This window comes from Meles meles, chromosome 8 (genome assembly GCF_922984935.1).
Source record: "Meles meles chromosome 8, mMelMel3.1 paternal haplotype, whole genome shotgun sequence".
Taxonomy (NCBI): Eukaryota; Metazoa; Chordata; class Mammalia; order Carnivora; family Mustelidae; genus Meles; species Meles meles.
The window spans coordinates 742,260-756,653 of record NC_060073.1 but is presented as its reverse complement, the minus strand read 5'-3'; the positions used below and the strand labels follow the sequence as shown (position 1 = coordinate 756,653).

The 14,394-nt window shown below is 69.1% G+C and overlaps 1 protein-coding gene across 1 annotated transcript; it reads left to right on the top strand.

Annotated features, from left to right (window-relative positions):
- Positions 1 to 3,265: 3,265 nt before the first annotated feature.
- Positions 3,266 to 14,105, top strand: MUC6 (mucin 6, oligomeric mucus/gel-forming). Its single transcript, XM_046014607.1, has 29 exons — positions 3,266 to 3,323; positions 3,900 to 4,022; positions 6,123 to 6,185; positions 6,413 to 6,860; positions 6,930 to 7,092; positions 7,194 to 7,284; positions 7,356 to 7,421; positions 7,492 to 7,797; positions 7,937 to 8,059; positions 8,359 to 8,479; positions 8,588 to 8,726; positions 8,813 to 8,917; positions 9,037 to 9,109; positions 9,195 to 9,332; positions 9,543 to 9,704; positions 9,792 to 9,886; positions 9,984 to 10,113; positions 10,214 to 10,463; positions 10,550 to 10,602; positions 10,693 to 10,802; positions 11,283 to 11,434; positions 11,559 to 11,700; positions 11,780 to 11,890; positions 12,241 to 12,426; positions 12,503 to 12,742; positions 13,047 to 13,203; positions 13,316 to 13,456; positions 13,586 to 13,648; positions 14,065 to 14,105. Exons 1-29 carry the CDS (start codon positions 3,266 to 3,268, stop codon positions 14,103 to 14,105), a joined length of 4,050 nt encoding a protein of 1,349 aa, XP_045870563.1.
- Positions 14,106 to 14,394: the final 289 nt, after the last annotated feature.

Sequence of the window (14,394 nt, the reverse complement as noted above, 5' to 3'; positions counted from 1 at the left end):
CTCTGGAAACCGGAGTCCAGCAAACCCAGGGTCTTGGGGCTCCCTGCCTGGGACGAGAGCCAGGCCCCAAGCCTGGGAGGAGCTTTCTGGAAGCACCTGCCAACAGTGAATGCCAGCGTCCTCAGGCAGGTTCTCCATCCCAGGCCAAGGTCAGATCAAGGCCACTGGGATAGCCACTGCCTTGGGGCCCAGACCCACCCTCTCCACTGAGCCCTGAAGCTGGAGACGCTGGGCAGGGCCGCAGGGCCTAGACACTGGGGCTGGGGGCCGGTGCTCGGCCCGCCGGAGCTCCCTGCGCCACGTCCGCCGGCCTGGGTCCAAGGGTGCGGCTCAGGGCCCAGCCGTGCAGACAGAGGACGAGGGCAGGGGGCCTGTTCCGGGCTGTGAGGCACAGGACAATCACCCACTTGTCCGACCCGCGGGTTCCGCTGCCCAAGACTGGCCACCCCACGGCCGGGAAACAATGGCCGCACACACGCTTATCTCACGCTGTTTGCTCAGCACACACGAGCCTCCTGGGGCGGCATCCGTGTAGAGAAAGGGACACGGCGCCCACCGCCAAGGAGCCCCCGCCCAACCGGGATGGAGCCGGACCCGGGCACGGGCAGCGCTGGAGGCCAAGGGCCGTCCACTAACCGTGCACACGTGGTGGGACCAGCCCCGCGGTGACGGGCGCTAGAACGCATAGTAACATTTTCCAGGAAACTCAGAGTCTGGCACGTACGCACGTGCCCAGGCTTCTCCACTCCAGGCCGCGTGACCCCACCCCTGCTGGGCCAAGCCTGAGCCCCTTGAGCTGCTGGGGGGTGGACACTGGGGACTCCAACATGGGGACCCGCGGCCTGCCACAAGCCCTGCCCCTTCCCCAGGAGTGTGCGCATGACCACAGTTCCCCTGCCTCTGGTTCCATCCGTCCCTGTGCCCTGGCGCGTCCCGAGGCATGGGCACCCTCCAGACCATGGGACACCTGGACACGTGGAGGACAGGAGGGGTCGAGACACCGCTGGGACACAGGATCGCACGTTCTGTGCGGGGCGTTGAGTGGAGAGATGGAAAGAGGGGCAATCAGTGGGGAGGCTCTCGTTAGTGGCCCGTGCCAAGGCCCTGTGGTCGGGTGCCTGCTGGGGGTACTGGGGAGGACAACACTGGCAAGTAAAGCAGTTGGGGGACGAGCAAGGGTGTGGGCAGAAAAGAAGGCCTGGGGCTCCCCCAGCCCTGGCCTCAGGGGACACGAGGGGCACAGCCTCAGCCGCCCACCTCAGAAGGTGGTTTAATCGGTGGGAGAGGACCCTGGCAGCCAAAGGACATTTTCTCAGCGGGGTTCTGGGCCTCTCTCCTCACCCTGCTTGCTCCAAGGCCTGACGCATCTCCTCCCTACTGCCCCCGAACCTGGACACCGACACCCAGCACCCTGGCCAGGACTGAGGTTCAAGGAGGGTCCACTCCACTCCCACCCATGGCTCAGAGCTTCGGGAGCCCCCGATGCGAGAGCGAGCTCTCCGAGGCCAGGACACGCAGCGGCCCTATGGCCTACGGACCGAGAGCCCAGGCTGTGTCCCCCGGCCCTCACCGCCATGACCCCTGCCAGGGGCACCAGAGCATCCAAGACAGCGTCTCGGAACTGTGCCCTCCCCACCCACCTCTGCTTCCAGTGAAGTAGGGGCCAGGAGCACCAAGCGGATGCTGGGGACCTCCCACCGCCTGGCCAGGGCTGGCCACCTGCTACGCGCCATTCTTCGTCCAAACAATGTTCTATCAAAACTAAAGTTTACAGGGCGCCTGGGTGGCTCAGTGGGTTGAGCCTCTGCCTTCGGCTCAGGTCATGATCTCAGGGTCCTGGGATCAAGCCCCGCATCGGGCTCTCTGCTCAGCAGGGAGCCTGCTTCTCCCTCTGACTTCTTCTCTGTCATGCTCTCTCAAATAAATAAATAATGTTTAAAAAAAAACACTGAAGTTTATTTAAGGTAAACAGAGGGCGTCTATTTTGCTTGTGGCCAGGGCTCTGGGAGGGAGGGTGCAGCCTTCCCAGCCTGGGGGGATCCTCTGGGGCAGGAGCCCGGGGTTCCTGCACTCCAAGTCTCCATGGGGCCAGAACCTCAGGGAAGGGGGAATCCCTGGACCAGGGCCCCAAACTCCTACACGGGGTCCCACAGAGGCTCCCAGTTAGGACCAGCCTGCCCCAGAGTCACCAGACCCACACCTGCTCCCCACCTGCGAGAGGATCCCACAAGATCTGAGACACTCACACCTGCTGACCTCGTCTCACTCTGGCCGTACCCTCCCCGATCGTGACCTCTTCCTGACCTCACCTTGACCATGATCTTGAGCTTGGCCCTGATCACGTCTCTCATCCTGGGCCTCACCCGGACCCCTCATGATGCTGGCATGTGTCCTGCCCACTCCCTGCCCCCGAGATGCTGTCCCCCTGGAACCACGTCCTTCTCCCAGGGGGTGGCAGGCTCACCCCTGCTCCCCCACCTGGGAGGTCGGCACCCTGAGGCCGGCACCCAGCCTCCACAGAGATGCCCTCCCAGACAGGACACCCAGCCCCCCGGCCACTGCATCCCTCTCCTGTGCCCACGAGCAGCTCAGAGCCCCGAGGGTCAGAAAACAGTCCTGGGGGCGCTTCTGGGTACAGAGTGACTCTCAACGCTCCCAGCCAGCCCTGCCCTTGGCTGTGCCGTCAGCCTCCCCCTGGGACCTCAGCCCATGGGGGTGTCCCTCCTCCAGGGCGGGATAGGGCCCAGCATGCGGGCACCTTTGGGGGCCCTGGGGTCTGAGTGAGGGCAGAGCTCACCCCAGGAGCTGTCCAGCACTCTGGGCTCCCCCACAGGGGCAGAGGGGGTGTCCAGGGGCCTCACCCACATACCCTAGACAAATGCCCCTCGGCCCCAAGCTATGGCCGACATGCCCACACAGAGCTTCTGGAACCGCCCCCAGGATGGCCCCAGCCGCGCCAGCCTGGAGCAAACGCAGGACATGTCTGCAGGCCTCTGGAGGGCCTGTGCCAGCCGCTGCCCGGAGGCCCGTGATGATGCGGCAACTGCCCCCCAAGGACCTTTCCAAAGGCCAAGTCCTGATAACACGGAGCCCAAGATCCTGCTTGGCACCAGCACGCCCCATGGGTGCGGCCAGGGACGGGCCTGCAGCCCCTACATAAGGCGTCCAGGGTCAGCCTCTCCGGCCGGTGGAGCTCACACAAGCCCGCCCATTGTCCCACTGCAGCAGGGGCCAGGGCCTGCGGTGACCTCTCTTCTCCACCGTCATGCTTGGGGCTCAGCTGCTGCTGCTCCTGTCCTATGGGGGGGCCCTGCTCGGCACTGGTGAGTGGGGGCCCGCAGGCCACACTGTAGGGGTGGACGGAAGCCCTCAGAGGGTCCCTTGTTGCCGCATAGACTGGGCCGGAGTCGGGCTGGCCCCCAGGCAGCTGATGGACGACAGGCCCCTTTGGCCATCCCACATGGCCAAGGCCAGGGTCTCTGAGCCCAGCCCAGCCTGTGCGCAGGCTGCCGCTTACCCCTGCCCTGGGCATAGCAGCAGGGAGGAACGATGCTGGGCTGTGGCGGGAAGGCATTCCTCAGGGACATACAGTTCCCTCAGCGACGTGAGTGTGTGGGCCAGGGGCGTGCTGGGGGCCCAGCAACCAGAGCCCACTACGTCCCTCTCCCCACTGGGCCCTGGGTAGGCTGTAGGATGGATTGGGCAGGGCAGGGGCCGCACGGGCTCTGGGCCTCCCCTTCCCCATCTGGAACAGTGGAGGAAAGATGCCCCTCCACGTGGCCACCACAGGGTTCAAAGGACGGGCCGAAGGGACACACGTGAGGGCCCAGGACCCCCAGAGTTTCACGAGACTCGGAAGGGACCGCCCCTCCCGGAGCCCACCCGGCCTTGCCCGCCAGGCCCACGGAGCAGCATCCCCACGCCCCTCCCCGCCCCCTCAACCCGCAAGTCCCTTCTGCGAACCGCCCCAGGAGCCATGCACCCCCAAGCACGGGAGGCGGCCAGCCCCGAGGGGTCCCACGGTGAGCCAGGGAACAGCCCCTCCTCGCTGATGGCAGGCACCAAGCCCTCTGCGTCTCCTCTGTTCTGCCCGGGAGCCCAGCAGGACGTGTCTCTCCTGCCTCCACAATGCTTCCCCATGGCCCCTCCTCGGTGGCCCCAGAGCCTTGGCCCCCAAACCTGCTCCCCGGCCTGGACCCAAGCACTGGGGCTGGGCTACGAACGGCTGAGCCGAGTGGGTTTCCCCTGCGCCCGCCCCACCCCTTCCCTCCCACGGAGTCTGGGGCTGGGCCCGTCCCTCTGAGACCCGGACCCAGAAGCAGGACAAGAAGGGAGGCCTCTGGAAGCCCGCCAGGGTGGGGTGCGGGTCTGGCCAGGGGCTGCAGCATGGCTGGGCCGTGGGGGTTCGGCTGTACCTGCAGCGGGGGGGGGGGGGGGGGGACGGCCGGAGTCTGGCCACATGTCTGCCAGCGCCCTTCGAGGACCGGCGGGCTCTGCCCCTTGAACCAGAGGCTCGGAAAGCATGAGTTCAGACGCAAGAGCCCCGGGGAGCCTAGAGCTTGAGGCAGGTAGGGGGCAGGGCCCGACGGGCAGGGCGGACAGGGCAGCCAAGTGCGCAGGGGAACCAGCACGAGCTCCGGAGGTCGCCGGCCTGTCCTGGGGCTGGGAAGGGCTGGAGGAGGCGGACCAGCCCACCTTGCAGGCCCCGTGGGACCAGGGCAGGACTCTTCGCTTGTCCCGACATTCAGAGCGGGAGGTACACAGAGTCCCCTGGCCGATCTCCGGAGCGCCGCCGCCGGCAGGGAGCCAGGCAGGGGCGGGCAGCGTTCCCACAGCCAGAGACGCACAAGCGTGAGGCTGGCGCGCGGAGAGCGGCCAGAGGAGCCACAGCAAGTGGGGCCCGAGCAGCGAGCCCCTGGGGGTGGGCGGTGGAGGCCACTGGAGTGTCCTGGGGTGGGTCGTGAGCGGAGGTCACGCAGAGACAGGGACCCACGTGGTGCACACCGCGGACGGAGGGGGCCCAGGAGCAAACATCACTGGCCCACTGGAAGCCTGTGTGCCCCCTGCCCCACCCGGGGGCCCCCCTCGGCAGCCGGCTGTTTTCCCTGTTCCCTGACATCACCCAGAGACCCACGAACACCGCCCAGCAGAGTGGGGGAGTGGCAGGGTCAAGGCCCCCGAGGGCCAGGTGGGAGCCACAGCGGAACGGGGGCCCCACGCAGGTCTGCAGGACGGGAGCGCCAGGACCACAGCGAGGCCGGGAGGAGGGGCAAGGAGGCAGTGACCCACGGGCGAGACCTCCCCTCTCCCGCCGCCTTCCAGTCACCAGTGAGGTCATGGCTCCTGCCCCCGCAGTCACAGGACTGACGTCGCCTGGCCATTTCTCTGGCCACGGTCATCTGCTCCCTGGACTGTCTAGGAAGGAGGAAGCAGGAGAACGGCCACTTTCAGAGCCCGATAGAGGGAGACGTCCACTGGGGAGGCTCAGACCTCACCCTGGGAACTCGGGGGTGGGGTGCAGCCGGACAGGACAGATCGGACAGCTGCCCGCCAACCCCAGCCCCGTGCTGTCCGGTGGCCGCCTTTCTCCAGGTCTCCCGCAGCCTCCTGCTCAAAGCCCGCCAGGCCCCTCCCACCCGTGGTCCAGGAGAACCACAGATCCCTGGAGCCCGGGCTGTGGAGGCTGCCGGTCCATCCTACGTGGGCAGGGGCGGGGGCAGGAGGGGCTGCTCTGTGTCACACCCGTTGTGCTTGGGCAGGCGGAGAAGCTCGGGCAGCGGGCCCGGGACTCCTCCCCCAACTCCACCCAGAGGACGGGCAGATGGGGACACAGGGGACCGCCCTCTCCCCCCGCCGCCAGGGCCCCCCCCAACACCAGCAACTGCCGTCCCCTCCCCCTCAGCCCCGCACCCTGCCATTCTGGGCTCGAGGAGGGGCCCAGCTCGTGACCGTCTGAGCTGCTGAACCCAGCCAGTGAGAGAGCAAAAGCGCAGCCAGAGCCGGATCGGCCCCACGGCCAGCACCACCCTCCCCACCCCTCTGCTCCGGGCCCACACACTGCACACCGAGGGCGGTGCAGAGGCAGGCGGTCCCAGCGCTGACCACAGTCCCTGTCCACACAGGTCTAAACAAAACGTCCTCTGTGCACCCAGACCTCCGGAGGCTGCAGGACTCCCCACCCACAGGTAAGGGCCACAGGCAGCCTCCCGTCCTCCAGAGTCACCCAGAGTCACCCAGAGCCCCTGCGCCGCGGCCCTACCACAGAGGGGCCATGGCTGGGGCTTTCCATGAGGCAACTCCAGCAGCCCCTCACCCAGAAGGAAAACTAGCCGGGCTTCCCGGAGGGTGGGGGGCCCTGGGCGGGAGCCGAGCGGCCACGGGCATCCCATAGACCCCAGGCAGGGCAGCGGCTGAGTCCCTATAAGGCCTGGGGGTAGGGAGAAGACCCCGCCTGCAACGGGGCTTGCCCTGGGAAGGGGCTCTTTCCCGCCCAATCCGGAGTGCCTGGAACTTGGGAAACCAGCATGGACTCCCCAGGGGCCCAGCTCATGGGGTGAGGGCTCCCACATCTGCCCGGGGCGGACACAGGGCTCCAAGACTCTGCCCACTATCTCCCCAGCTCCGGAAAAGGGCTGGTGCTCCACCTGGGGGGCCGGCCACTTCTCCACGTTCGATGGCTACGTGTATGACTTCCTGGGGACCTGCAACTATGTCTTCGCGGCCACCTGCGAGGGTGCATCACCCACCTTCAGTGTCCAGCTACGGCGTGGGCCCGGCGGCAACATCTCCCGGATCATTGTGGAGCTGGGGGCCTCCGTGGTCACCGTGCAGAAGGCGGACATCTCCGTGAAGGATGTGGGGTAGGCCACGTGGGTGGGCCGGGAGGCTGGGAGCCAAGGGGGTGGCCCCTGACCACTGTGCCCCCGCAGGGTCGTCAGCCTGCCCTACACCAGCACCGGGCTCCAGATCACACCGTTCGGCCGGAGTGTGCAGCTGGTGGCCAAGCAGCTCGAGCTGGAGCTGGTGGTCATGTGGGGCCCAGGCAGTCACCTGCTGGTGAGGACGTCGGCAGGCGGGGGGCTGGGGTCCCGAGTCCAGCAGTGAGCCTGGGCTCCGTCGGCGGCTCTGGGCCCGCCCCCCTGCTGGGCGAGTCCTGGGGCGCCTGACAGCTGCGCCCGCCCGCCCGCCCGCAGGTGCTGGTGGAGAAGCGGTACAGGGGCAAGCTGTGCGGTCTGTGCGGGGACTTCGACGGCGAGCCGACCCACGAGTTCCTGAGCGAGGACGGTAGGTGGGGGCCGGGCCCGGAGCCCCTGCAGCCCGGACCGCGGTGCTGACCCCGCCCACCCCCTCCCCAGGCAAACCACTGGAACCGCAGGCCTATGCCGCCCTCCAGACGCTGGATGACCCCAACGAGATCTGCAGCAACCCGCCGGTCTCCAGGCCGCGCGCCCCACAGGCAGAGCACGTGCGTCGGGCCGCGGGGCCCTTGAGCCACGGGGCGGGGGGCCGGCCCCCAGGGTGGGACAGGGTCTCGGGCCGGCGTGGGAGGCGGCCCCGACCCCCGTGACCCCGCGTGGGCCTCTGGCCAGGCCCGGACTTGTGCCCAGCTGCTGACCCAGGTGGCCCCCGAGTGCAGCGTGCCCAAAGAGCCTTTCGTGCTGAGCTGCCAGGCGGACGTGGCCGAGTGCGCACCGCGGGGCCGGCGGGACTGCGCCTGCGCCTCGCTGTCCGAGTACTCGCGCCGCTGCAGCATGGCCGGCTGGCCCGTCAGCCGCTGGCGGCGCCCCGGCCTCTGCTGTGAGTCCCGGGGAGGGCGGCGGGAGGGCCGGGAACCTTGACTGGGAGCTGGAAGGAGACTGGGGAGGGGGCGGGGCAGGCGGCAGGGGGCAGCACCCCCCCCGCCCCCGGCCCGTCTCAGAGCCCTGCCTGCCCGCAGCCGTGGGCCCGTGCCCGGCCAACCAGGTGTACCAGGAGTGCGGTGCGGCCTGCGCCAGGACCTGCTCCAACCCGCAGCACACCTGCTCCAGCTTCTGCACCTTCGGCTGCTTCTGTCCCGAAGGTCTGGGCAACCGCGGCCCCGCGACCCCTCGGAACTCACCCAGAGACAGAGGGGAGGCCCCGACCCAACTCCACGTCGGAGCCAGGCCCGACTCGCCCCAGGGGAGGGAAGGACTGGCCCCCCACCCCATAGGCCCTGAGGGCAGGGCAGGGAGATGGGTAGCCCCGAAGACTGGCACTTGACCCAACGAGGGGCAGCGTGCGGGTCTGGGCACGGTGGCTCGGGGGCGCGAAGCTGCAAATGCAGGGGGGTGGTGGGAGGGCGCCGAGCCACGGGCCCAGGAAACCCGTGTCCTACAGGTATGGTTCTGGATGACGTCTCCAAAAACCACACCTGCGTGCCGCTTGCCCAGTGTCCCTGCGTGCTCCACGGCATGGCCCACGCCCCCGGGGAAGTGGTGACAGACGCCTGCCAGACGTGGTAAGGGCAAAGGCAGGAGGGAGCGAGGGGTCACAGGGGCGTCCTGGGACAGCCTCGGCCCAGCAGCGTCTGGGGGTGCCGTCTGGGTAAGCCAGTCCCCGCCTGCAGCCGCTGCTCCCTGGGCCACTGGGTGTGCACAGAGCGGCCCTGTCCCCGGCGCTGCTCCCTGGAAGGCGGCTCCTTCGTCACCACATTCGACGCCCGGCCGTACCGCTTCCACGGCGCCTGCACCTACATCCTCCTCCAGGTAGGACACGCGGCTCCCGGGGGGTGGGGGGGTCATGAGAAGCACCCCCAGGCCCCTGGACTAAGTCTCACCACCACCCCCCCCAGAGCCCGCAGCTCCCTGATGGGGGCTCTCTCGTGGCGTCATACGACAAGTCTGGATACTCTCACTCGGAGACGGCCCTAGCTGCCATCATCTACATGTCCAGAGAAGTAAGGCCACCCCGCCACGCAGCCGCGGGCCCCTCCCCACTGGGTCCCTCCGGGCCGGCAGGAGGGGAGGCCTCCCCCTGCTCCTGCCACCCCCGTGACTCAGGCCACCCTCTCTCTAGGACAAAATCGTGATTTCTCGGGACGAGGTCCTCACCAACAGCGGGAACACCAAGTGGCTACCATACAAGACTCGTACGTCCTCAGCCCTGTCCGGTACCTCGGACCTCACTGGGCCGGGCCCCGAAGCAGCCTGCTTCCTAAGCCCCTCTCCCCCCAGGCAACATCACAGTCTTCAGGCAGACGTCCACCCACCTCCAGATGACCACCACCTTCGGGCTGGAGGTCGTGGTGCAGGTGGAGCCCGTGTTCCAGGCATATGTCACTGTCGGGCCCCAGTTCAGAGGCCGGACCAGAGGTGAGCCCCTCCCCGTCCCTGCCCATTGTGGCCACCGCACAGAAAGAGCCCAACAGAGTCTTACGCATCCAGCACTCATGACTGCAGGCTGTCCCTCGTAGGGCCAGTGACAGCCTCGTGTCCGGGGCATGGTGACGGGAAGACAGGGGCTTCAGAGTACGGGGGGGCAGGAGTACAGGCTGGCCCCCCCTCACGGCCCGGCCGGTGCAGGGCTCTGTGGCACCTTCAATGGGGACACGACGGATGACTTCATGACCAGCACGGGCATCGTGGAGGGCACCGCCCCGCTCTTCGTGGACTCTTGGCGGACGGGGAATTGCCCGGCCTCGCTGGAGCGCGAGATAGACCCCTGCTCCATGAGCCAGCTCAACAGTGAGTGCCGGGCCCTGGGAGGCCTGTGGGTGGGCATGAGGCCCAGGCCAGGCAAGCGAGACACCCACACCTCCCCCGTCCCCCCAGAGGTGTGTGCGGAGACCCACTGCTCGGCGCTGGTGAGGGACGGCACCGTGTTCCAGAGCTGCCACGCCACAGTGAACCCCAGGCCCTTCTACAAGGTGGGCAGGGCCCGCGGGCCAGTGCGGGCACCAGGGGGCGGGCAGCGGGGGCGGGGTGGGGGCCGGACACCCAGCTACCATGCCGTGTCCTCCGCAGAGGTGCGTGTACCAGGCCTGCAACTACGAGGAGACCCTCCCGCACGTGTGCGCCGCCCTGAGTGACTACGCCCGCGCGTGCGCCGCACATGGCGCCCTCCTGCGGGGCTGGCGGAACAGCGTGAACTGCAGTGCGTGCCGGAGGGCGCGGGCAGGAGGGTGCAGGGATACCACAGACCCCCGCCCAGTCCCTCCAGCACCCCGAGGGCCTGACCCCCGGTCCCCCCACAGCCACCCCCTGCACGGGCAACCAGACGTTCGGCGACAACATCCGGGCCTGTGGCCGCACGTGCCTGTCACTATCTGACCACGCGGCCGAGTGCCACCCGAGCGCCGTGCCCACGGACGGCTGTGCCTGCCCTGAGGGCACCTACCTCAACCACAAGGCCCAGTGCGTACGCAAGGCCCAGTGCCCCTGCCTCCTGGACGGCAGCAAGCTCATCCCAGCCGACCAGTCCGCCATGGTCAACGGCGCCATCTGGTGAGCGTGGGGCTCCCCGGGGAGCCAGCCCCCCTGCCTGCAGCCCCCCACCCGCGGCTGGTGCACTCACGCGCCCCCCCTTGCAGCTCCTGTGTCAACGGCAGGCTGAGCTGCCCCGGGCGCCCACAACTGCTCCTGGGTATGTAGCTGCGCTGAGGCCGGGGGCCTGGACTGCCCGGTGCGGTGGTCCCTCCGAGCCTCTCACCCCAGCTCCGACCCCTCCCTGCAGCTACCTGCCCGGCCCCCAAGACCTTTCAGTCCTGTGACGAGTCGTCGGAGAGGACATTTGGGGCAGCCTGTGCCCCCACATGTCAGAGGCTGGCCACCGGCACCCCCTGTGTAAGGCCTGGGCTGAGTGAGGCACATGGCGCTTCCCAGAGGGCGCTCCCCGCTGGGTGGGATGGCCGGTTGGTCGTGGAGGCCACCCCCAGGGCCTCTCCCTGGAGAGCAGGGAGGCCGGAGCCCGCTGTCCCACTGTGCCCATCGCCCTGTGATGAGGGCAGCTGGTGCCCAAATGGGGCTGAGAGGGTCAGGAGGGGCTCTGGCGGCCGGGAGCCGGAGGGGGCGTGTGCTTAGGTCAGGCGGCCCCTGAGGACTGTGGGCCAAGCCCCCGCCACCCACTTGGAGAGGACACACGACAGCTCAGGAGTGACACAGAGGGACCAGAACGTGGCTTGTGGCCCCGCTAAGAGCGAGGCCTGGAGCAGGAGGCACGCAGGGAACAGACAGGGAGGAGCCCTAAGGGTGTCCAAGGGGCCCGGGGCGAGGGCAGCAGTCGGCAAGGCCACCCTCCACGGGCCGCTGACCCCCTCCCTGCAGGTACCCACCAAGTGTGAGCCTGGCTGCGTCTGCGCCAAGGGGCTCTACGAGAATGCCACCGGGCACTGCGTCCCTCCCGAGGAATGTCCATGCGAGTTTGCGGGGGTCTCCTACCCCCGGGGCGCAGAGCTCCACACCGACTGTAAGATGTGGTAAGCCACACCCGCCCGGAGCCCCTGGTGGCCTGGGTCTGCCCTTGGGCCCCCCGCCCCCCCCAGCAAGGCCAGGGTCCAACGGGGACGCACGTGCAGCCACCGATAGCCCCTCCACCCGCAGCACCTGCTCCGGGGGCCAGTGGACGTGCGGGCAGAGTGCCCGCTGCCCCTCCACCTGCACACTCTACGGGGAGGGCCACGTGGTCACCTTCGACGGCCAGCGCTTCCTGTTCGACGGCAGCTGCGGGTACATCCTGGCCACGGTGAGGCCCGCCCAGGCTGTGGGGGCAGGGGCCCGGGGGCCCGCAGATGGGCCCCTCCTCAGCGCCCGTGTCCCCACAGGACGGCTGCGGGGCCAACCACTCGCAGCCCAGCTTCACGGTCCTAACGGAGAACGTTGTGTGTGGGAAGTCGGGCGTCACCTGCTCCCGGGCCATCAAGATCTTCCTGGGGGTGAGTGGGCCAGGCACCCCAGCCCCCTGAGCCCCACGTCCCGGCCTCTCGGTACCCCCAGATCCCCTGTCCGCAGGGCAGGCAGCGGTGTCTCCTGGGGCTGGACAGCTGTGCGAAGGGAAGGGCTTCTCCCAGAAGCCTCCCCCTCAGCCCTTGGTGCAGTTTCCACCATTTTCTGGAATGTTCTGCCAACCCCAGTTTCTAGAGGACAGGCCCCCAGCAGAGAGCCGGCCCGGGTAGGCCTAGCCCACGCGCTCCCTTAACAGATGGGGTCCGCCTGCCTCCAAGAGCTTGGGCAGGGGACGCAGAGCCTGGGGGCCGGGCAGCCACGTGACAGCCCCGCCCCACAGGGACTGTCCGTCGTGCTGGCGGACAGGAACTACACGGTCCGTGGGGGGGACCCGCACGTGCGGCTGCGGGTGGACACCAGCCCCCTGAACCTGGTGCTGCACGTCGCCGTCGGCAGCAGCTACAACCTGACCCTCGTCTGGAACAAACGCATGACCGTCTCCATCAGCGTCACGCGCGGCAGCCAGGTACAGGCGCCGCCCCAGGGCCCGGGTCCACCCGCGGGCGGGGGCAGCGCCCAGCCTGATGCCAGCCCCCCCACAGGGTGCCCTGTGCGGCCTGTGCGGCAACTACAACGGGAACATGAAAGACGACTTCGAGACGCGCAGCAACTACGTGGCGTCCAGCGAGCTGGACTTCGTGAACTCGTGGAAGGACAGCCCGCTGTGCGGGGACGCCGGCCTCGCGCTGGACCCCTGCAGCCTCAACGCCTTCCGCCACAGCTGGGCGACACGCAAGTGCAGCATCATCAACGGCCCCACCTTCGCCGCCTGCCACAGCCAGGTGCGCCCGTCCCTGTCCCCTGCTCCCAGCTCCCGGCTCCCCCGGCTCCCGGCTCCCAGCGTCCGGCTCCCAGCGTCCGGGCTCCCGGCCCCCCAGGTCCAGCTCCCAGCGTCCGGGCTCCCGGACCCTAGCTCCCAGCGTCCGGCTCCCAGCGTCCGGGCTCCCAGCGTCCGGGCTCCCGGCCCCCCGGCTCCCAGCGTCCGGCTCCCAGCGTCCGGCTCCCAGAGTCCGGCTCCCAGCGTCCGGCTCCCAGCCCCCCGGCGCCCAGCGCGGGCACAGGCCACACTGACAGCGGCCCCCGCAGGTGTACCACTTGCCCTACTACGAAGCCTGCGTGCGAGACGCATGTGGCTGCGACACCAGCGGCGACTGTGAGTGCCTGTGTGACGCGGTGGCCGCCTACGCCAAGGCCTGCCTGGACAAAGGCGTGTGTGTGGACTGGAGGACCCCCGACTTCTGCCGTGAGCGCCCCCCGCCCCCGTCCGTAGGACCACACACTCTGGGGCAGGCACGGGTGCGGGTTCAGACCGCCTGACCCGCGCGCCGAGGGCCTGACGGGGGCCTGTTCTGCAGCCGTGTACTGTGACTTCTACAACACGCACGCCCCGGGGGACAGCGGGTACCGGTACGACCAGGAGGCCGACTGCACGTGGCACTACCAGCCGTGCCTCTGCCCTGAGAACCCGCAGAGCCTCCCAGACACCAACACCGAAGGTACGGGCCAAGCGGGTAGCCCCTGCGTCCAGGCCTCCAGCACGGGCGGGGCTGGGGGTGGACAGAGGGGGGAGGGACTGGGCCCGGGCAGCAGGGGCGCCCGTCACCTTCTGGACTCCTCCTCTCCAGGCTGCTACAACTGTTCCCAGCACGAGTACTTCGACCACGGCACGGGGACCTGCGTTCCTTGCAGTAAGCGCCGCGGGCCACCCGGCCCCCCAGTCCCGCCAGCCTCGGCGGGAGATGCCCACCCACCCACGCTTCCGGCCTCCTTCCCGGCAGCCCCCTCCGCAGGGCTGTGCCCTGGTGTGCGGAGCCTCCCGGGAACCCCGGCAACCTGGGCCAGGGCAGCAGAAACAGGAAAGGCGACAGCCTCCGCTCTCCGCCCCAGTCGATAGGCACAGGGCGGAACGCCCCCCCCACCCCCGCACACAACCTGCTTGGGTCAGCACCAGGTCACCCGGGTCGCCGCCTGATAGGGGGACGGGGCAGGGAAAAGATGGGGATGGAGACCAGGAACAGCCCCCCCCCCCCCCCGTGGCGGCTCCATCCCCCGGGGTCCTCAGCTGGGCGAGGGGCAGCGCTCCTGACTGCCCCTCTCCTTGCAGTGACGCCGCCCACCACGCCGAGGCCCAGCACAGGTGATTGACACACACACTAGGTGCCGAGGTGAAGCAGGCCCACGCCGGCTCTGCCCTGGCTCGGCGGGACAGCCCCCGGCCAGCCCAGGCTGCGTCTCTCGGGCACTGCGGGGCCCAGGGTCCTGGCCGCCGACACTGCCGTCCCCGCGGCCCCAGACAACGGGTGTGGGACGGGGCAGGGACTGAGCCTGGGCCGCCCCTGGGGCCGCTCTGCACAGAGGGAGCGGCAGGTAGCCCCCCAGAAGTCAGAGGGGAGGGGGCCCCCGATAGCCGCCAGCCCCGGGGAGCCGGGGGGAA